The sequence below is a fragment of the Echinops telfairi genome, unplaced genomic scaffold (assembly GCF_000313985.2).
Source record: "Echinops telfairi isolate 266 unplaced genomic scaffold, ASM31398v2 ScPeMD7_2;HRSCAF=8, whole genome shotgun sequence".
Lineage (NCBI taxonomy): Eukaryota > Metazoa > Chordata > Mammalia > Afrosoricida > Tenrecidae > Echinops > Echinops telfairi.
Window position 1 is genome coordinate 7631147 of NW_022103898.1, and position 6787 is coordinate 7637933.

The 6787-nt window shown below is 62.4% G+C and overlaps 1 protein-coding gene across 1 annotated transcript in view; it reads left to right on the top strand.

Moving 5' to 3' along the window:
• Positions 1 to 355: 355 nt before the first annotated feature.
• The window catches only part of GGA1 (golgi associated, gamma adaptin ear containing, ARF binding protein 1), a 16663-nt gene continuing 10231 nt past the window's right edge, over positions 356 to 6787 (top strand). The window contains exons 1-5 of the mRNA XM_004700239.2: positions 356 to 702; positions 3612 to 3696; positions 5465 to 5540; positions 5819 to 5917; positions 6572 to 6695. Of these exons, the coding sequence (XP_004700296.1) occupies positions 660 to 702; positions 3612 to 3696; positions 5465 to 5540; positions 5819 to 5917; positions 6572 to 6695 (427 nt within the window). The 5' untranslated portion in view covers positions 356 to 659. The remainder of the gene's footprint in view (positions 703 to 3611; positions 3697 to 5464; positions 5541 to 5818; positions 5918 to 6571; positions 6696 to 6787) is intronic.

Sequence of the window (6787 nt, forward strand, 5' to 3'; positions counted from 1 at the left end):
TGCATGCATAGGCAAGGAGTTCCTTAAACGTTTTCAGAGTAACACCGAAGACAGTCAGGCACTGTCTTACTTATCATGAGTAAACTAATTAGTGCATAAAAAGTACTTAGAACAATGCTTAGAACATTATACACACGCGGTAAACCTTGGCTTCAGTTTTATCTCCATCAGCATTTTCACAGGCGCCAACGCGCGTCGTTGCCCTTTTAAGAGACCGGCCCACTTTCTCCCCTAAACGGAAGTACTCCTCCAGGTACCGGAAGTACCCTAAACGCCCCTCAGAAAGATGGCCGCTGAACATTCTTCCGGAAGCCGTCACCGGAATCTCCGTGACGCAGGCCGAGCTGAAGCGTCCCGTGGGGTTTCTGTAGTGCCGCCCTCCGGCCCCGGTCGCTGCGCCTCCTCTCCCGCCTGAGAGCCGTGACCGCGAAGGCCGCCGGCGGGTCCCGCCCTCGGCCAGACACGACTGGGGGAGTGGCTGAAAGACATGACACTCTAGGCACTCTCCTTGGCGTCTCTATGGTCCCGCGCCGGCCGGAGCGTCGCTCCCGCGCGTCGGGACGGACGTTGCCCCTTTAATCGACGGAGGACGGGGACGAGGAGGTCCCGCGAGAGTTGCGGAGGGCGGGGGCGGTGTCGAGGCTGGGGGCCCGAGAAGGATGGAGCCCGAGATGGAGCCAGACACTCTGGAGGCGCGAATCAGTGAGTGTCCGGGCGGGGCGCGGGCCGGACCGGAACCGGAACCGGAACCGGGGGCACTAGGCGGGCCCCTTCTCATTGGGGGCGGGGTACTCAGGGGGGGCCTCTGAGCGCCCCCTCCTCAGGCCCCGCCCCTGTCCCGGGACGGGCTGTACCCCGAATCGGTCCTTTGGACTTCGGGGAGGAGGACTGGCTCGGGCCGAGCGTGCAGGAGCGGGCTCCGCCTCGCCCAACCCTGCCCGCGACCCCCGGTGGAAGCTGTTAGCCGCGTGCGCCCCAATCTGCGCCGGGCTCTCGCCCAGGACCCCCGAAACGGAAGGAGCACCCGCCAGCCCTCGGGGCTAGACTTCTCCGCCGAGGGAAGGACCCCGGCCCCGAATCCTTCTCTCCAGCCCAGTGTGGCGTGATCGCCTCCCATCCCATCCCCAAATCTGCAGCTGCCCCCTCAATGTGCTCATTCCCAGCCCAGGAACAGAGAGAGGGCTCACTGCCCTTTCTGATCCCCCCAAACTCTAGGGGCAGAGTGCGAACTCCCGATCCTTCCATGTTTAGGAGGGTCCCCTCTCAAAGTGCACAGGCGTTCCCAGGGCCCCTGTCATTGCCCTCAGCGTTCCACAGCACTGGCACACGAGCCCCTGTCCCCCAACGCTGAGGACCCTCACTTCCCTCAAGCCCCGCTCTAAGTTGATTCTGGACGCGCATCGTGTCTCAGGTCTCAGCGAAGCGCCGGGGTCCGTCTTTAGCTCGGCCCCACAGACAGGGATACGCACAGGGTGGTTTGGGCCCACGGCCAGCCGGCTGAGCCGGTCACGTGCGGAAGTGAACCCTGGGGTTGGCCCCAGAACCACAGGTCCCCAGGGATCTTCCGATGGCGTGGGAGGAGGGAAGAAGGAGAATGTTCAGGCGTGCCACAAGTGTCCCAGGCTCAGTCAGCAACAGAGGGGAGGGGAGGAGGCGGGCCCCCCTGATTCCAGACAGTCTGGAGTTTAGCAGCAAGGTGGACTTCTGAGAGTGCAGAGGGTTTACTCTGGGAAGAGTTTGCTGTGGCCTGGGTCCTGGGCCTGAGGGCCCGACCTTGTCTTCCCATCCTTTGTGTCCTAGCAAAATGAGCTCACACCCCCTCTGGCACGCTGGTGTAGCTGGAGGTAGGGTGGCCACTGGGGGTGCACAGGATGGCTTTGCCTGCCTCGCTGCCAGGGATTGGGTACCCAGGGAAGTCTCAGATCTCTTGGCACCCAGAGGCCCCTGCTCTGGGCCCCCCACCCCCAGCCAGATGAAGGGAGAGAGCTGATATCCCATGATGCCACTGCTTCCTCCTCGCCGCCTCCCCAGCCCTCTGGACAGCAGCTTCTCCCAGTGAGCTCCTGTGGACTCACGTGCCATTGAACTTCCTCATTGAGGGTCCCCAGCCTGGTGACAAACGGGCAAGAGCCAGCTCCATCTGCCGCTAGTCTGGCATCCCCAGCCTGCCTGTGTTGGGGCCTAGTAGAGGCCATCCTGGCACAGCCTAGGCGTCTTCCATCCGCTCTCAGGCAGCCAGCGCGATAGTCACTCCTCTAAGGGCCCTAAGTTCTTTGGGGAGCCTTGACCAACTCCTTCCGCCTTTTCTCAGCTTAGTTTCTCCAAGGACAGATTGTGGGTTTATTTCTTCATCTACAGATTTGGCTGTGAGCTCCTGGGGGACAGGGCTTTCCCAGGTCACAGCTGCACCCCCACCTCCCAGACTTGTTACTGAATAATCATGAATGGAATGATTGGCTCCCCAGCCCCCTTCAGTATCCCAGAATCCCTGAGTAGGAGAACCGGCCCCTGTTGGGCCCCACTGCCTCTTGGGCCAGTCTTCCCTCCACGCCCCCTGGCCTGCTGCTCAGGTGGGCGTAGTTGGGGTCCCTGAGAGGACAAAGCTAGGAGGCAGCCTGGGGTACGCTGGTGAAGACCAAGCCCTGGCTGCCCCCATGACTTTACAACCAAACCCACTGCCAGTGAGTTGAGTCCGCCTCACAGTGACCCCGATGTGGAGTTTCTGAGACTGTCAATCTTTCCGGGAACAGATAACCTTATCTTTCTCCCAAGGAGTGGCTAGTGGGTATGAACCACCAACCCTGTGGTTAGCAACTAATACCAGGCAGAAGGAGTTTGCCCTCCAGCCCCCATATCGCACTCCCCTATGTGCCATCCCTCTCCTGGGGGCCTAGCCACCCCTGCCCGCAGACAGCAAACCCCTCCCCGCCTCTTCATGAGCTGCCTGCAGAGATGGGATGTCCTGGGCCCACAGTCAAGGGGAGGTCTGGGGAAAGAAAATGGAGAGGTGGCCCAGCTGGACGACCCAGATGGGAGCTGAGAGGTTAGGGAAAGCCACCTGGAGGTGGGGTCTGAGCCTCTCCCAAGGGGAAAAGGGTCCACCATGAAACCCACTGCTTACCTAGGCCCTAGATGTGCAGCCCAGGCTCTGCTATCCCCCCCACCCCCACCCACCCAACCCTCGCTGGCATCCAGCTCTGTTTGAGAGTGGCTGCTCCCAGGCAGCCCTCTGGGCTCCGACTGAACTGGGGGCCCCTGCCTGGCTCCCCAGCTCCTTGCCGCTCTGTTGTCACTGTGTTGGGAGCCCATTTCCGGGCTCTGCTCCCAGAGGCTGGAGCCTGGCATTTGCTTTCTCCCCTCTGGGCGTCTTCAGGACTGGGCGATGAAGGCAGTCTCTCTAAAAGAGGGGCTTTAGTGAGAAGCTGCTGGGGAGCACGGGCTTGAACCGCTCTCTGAAGCCTTAGCCTCAGGCCTCGGGCTTTCCAAGCCGGAAGGCTAAGGGGGAGCCTTTCCCTGCTCAGCCACATTGCCTGTTGACCAGGCGGGGCTGCTGGCAGGTGGCGGGAAGGGCAGGGTGCCCTGGGAACCACACTGACCCCTCCCTCCTGCAGACAGAGCCACCAACCCCCTGAACAAGGAGCTGAACTGGACCAGCATCCACGGCTTCTGCGAGCAGCTCAACGAGGACTTGGAGGGGTAGGCTGCCCCACACCCCACTCTCCTGTTCACCCCAAACTACCCTGGGCCAGCCCCGCCTCAGGCACAGCGTGGGAGGCCACTCTGTCCATGAGCTCACAGAGCAGGGGGACTGCAGAGCCTACAGTGGGCCACCCTGTGAGGTGGACCCTGCTGGACCCACCTGCAGGCAAAGAGACAGAGGCCCATCAGCTTGCCCTGGGAGCCCACAGAGGCCTGTCCTCACCAGGCCTGCCCAGCCCCATGGAGACAATCCATAGGCCTGTCAGAGTTGCCTGCAGGCTTGGAGCAGCATCTGTAGGGAGGGAAGCTGGTAGCCCCGCCCCCATCTCCCCCGGTGCTGCTGAAGTTCAGGAGCACCATTCTGGGACTTGCCCGGTCTGTTTCCTCCACTGAGACCCTCAGTCCAGTCCCATCCGCTGGTGCTCCTGAGCAGTCCGGCTGCCTGGCGTGGAGGTGTCAGACCGCTCCCGGAAGGTTGGCAGGTGGACCTTTCCCAGAAGGGCCTCTGGAGAGAGGCCTGGTGGTCTGCTTCCGGGAAGTCCCAGCAGAGACACCATGTGGTGTGCGGCTGCTCCACACACCCCGGTGACCCGGAGTCCAAATCGACTGCATGCGTGTCCCTCCAAGCCTCTGAGTGTTCAGGGTAGAGTGGGGTGGTGCTGCGCCTGCCTCAGAAATGCCTGCACGGCCGCTGTCAGCTCCTAGGTCGTTAGAGGCAGGTGGATACGGTCACTGCCTCCATGTTGCCCCCTTTAGCCCCCGAGGCGCTCTAACTGCCCCCCTTTTTGCACAGTTGTGTCCTGCTCTCTGTGACATCTCTGGGCCGAGGGGGTGGCACGTCATGGTGGTGGAGGTGCTGGTGGGTCTCTTCCAGCTCACTGGGACTCCATGTCCCGAGGCGCAAGCCCCGCCAGCCCCATGCCATCCGTCCTCACGGTCAGGGCTCTATGTGAGCCCGCTGCTGCAGCCACACAGATGGTCGGTCAGTCTCATCGAAGGTCTTCCTCTTTCTTAGTGACCCTCTGCTTTACCTGGAACGGTGTCCTCTCCAGGGACTCTTCCCTCCTGATACCTTGTCCAAAATATCTAAGGCGTCGTCGTACTGTCTTTGCTTCTAAGGAACATTCTGGCTGTATTTCTGCCAGGGCACAGACTCTGGGTTCTCTCGGCAGTCCAGGAGTGCCAGCAGCACTCTTCGCCAGCACTGCCCTCCAAGGCGCGGATTCTGCTCTCCGTTCTAGTTCTCAGCCTTGGCGTGTAGATGAGGCTGTTGAACATACACACGGCCGGCAGATGTGCCCTCGTCCTCAGTGTGGCATCTTTGTTTCACACACTTCTTAACGAGGTCTTTGGCTGCACATGTGCCCAGCGTAGTGCCTCGGGGGATTTCTTGATCCAAGTAAACCGGGATCCCCGTCGTCTTCGGTCCTTTCTCTGGCGGTCGGAAGGTGGTTCATCGGTCCGTTGTGCAGACGGGGGTTTTCTCTGTTTGGGTGTGATCCGTCCTGAAGGCTGCCATCTTCGATCTCCATCACTATGGTGGCGTCTCTCCATCCCTCGTCATCAAGGCCAGTGTCTGGATGTACCCTCCGCCCGGCATGGTGCCCACCCTGCCAGGGCCGCTCTGCCTCACTCCTCGTCACCCCCCAGCCCCGTCCCATCTGGGTTGAATTCTGAGGGGATGCCCCTTCTGGGGTGGCTGGGCGCTGCGGGGGTGCAGCCCAGGCTGTCTGGCGACTCTGGCTCTGTTACTCCTCCCACCCAGGCCGCCACTTGCCACCCGACTGCTGGCACACAAGATCCAGTCCCCGCAGGAGTGGGAGGCCCTCCAGGCCCTGACGGTGAGGGGACGGGGCTGTTGCTCTACGGGGAGGCCCAGGCGGAGGCGGTTGGGGGCGTCCAGACCCTGGTTTGGATCCCAGGGGCCTATGCCAGGTGGATGGTGCCGATGCATATGTGGCCCAGATCACAGAGGCTGAGGCAGTGCTGTGGCTTGGGCGTTGCCAGGCCCTGTAAATCATCATGACCCCTGTTCTCTGGGGCCTCTGTGGACGCCAGTCTGGTGGGTGGTTCCCTCGGAGCCTCAGCAGGTGTGGGGGCCCCTTCCCCCACCCCGTAGGTGCTGGAAACGTGCATGAAGAGCTGCGGCAAGAGGTTCCACGATGAGGTGGGCAAGTTCCGCTTCCTCAACGAGCTCATCAAGGTCGTGTCCCCCAAGGTGGGTGAGCAGCCCCTAGGCTGAGCACCGGCCCACGGTAGGGAGGGTTGGGCAGGCGGGGTCTTCAGAGGGGTGAGCCCAGGCTGTCAGCAGAGCCACGCAGGTGACACAGGTTGCAGGGCCCCAGCCTGGGCCACTGCTGAGAGGTCCACAGCCGCACCTGGCTCTCTGGCCCAGGGCCTCCCTGCCCACCTCCAGGAGGGCCTCCTGTTGTCTCTGACCACTGAAGCAGGTGGCCCACACCCTTCCTGGGGTCTTCCCATCTCAGCCCTGTCCCTGCCTGGGCAGCTGTGTAACCCACGGCGCAGAGAGGGGTCCTGGTTTCTCCTGCCCAGTTTGACCCTGGGCCACTCTTGAGTGGGGCCCAGGGCCAAGCAGGTCTGTGCCTGCCCTGTCCCCGATCAATCTTGCTGCCACAGACCCGTCCTCCCCACAGTCACAGCATCCCCTTCCGAGAGTTGCCAGGAACCACCTGTACCTCACCCCCCAGCCTAGTCCCTCAGTGATCCCTGCAGGGTGGGGCTGCTCCAGCCTTTCCCAGGCCCCGGGCGGCACAGGGCTGAGGGCTTCCGAGAGGGCGGAGAAGCGGCCGGGCTGGGGCTGGAGGAGTGGGGACAGCCGTGTCACAGGCCTCTCACTGCGTCCTCCTTGAAGTACCTGGGCTCTCGGACCTCTGAGAAAGTGAGGAGCAAGGTGGTGGAGCTGCTGTACGGCTGGACGGTCAGCCTGCCCGAGGAGGTGAAGGTGGCAGAGGCCTATCAGATGCTGAAGAAGCAGGGTGAGGGACCTCTCCAGGGGACCACACCGGGCCTCTCCCTGCCTGCCTGAGATGGCCTGGAGCTGGGGGGTGGGGGGGTGGGCTGAGCTCTA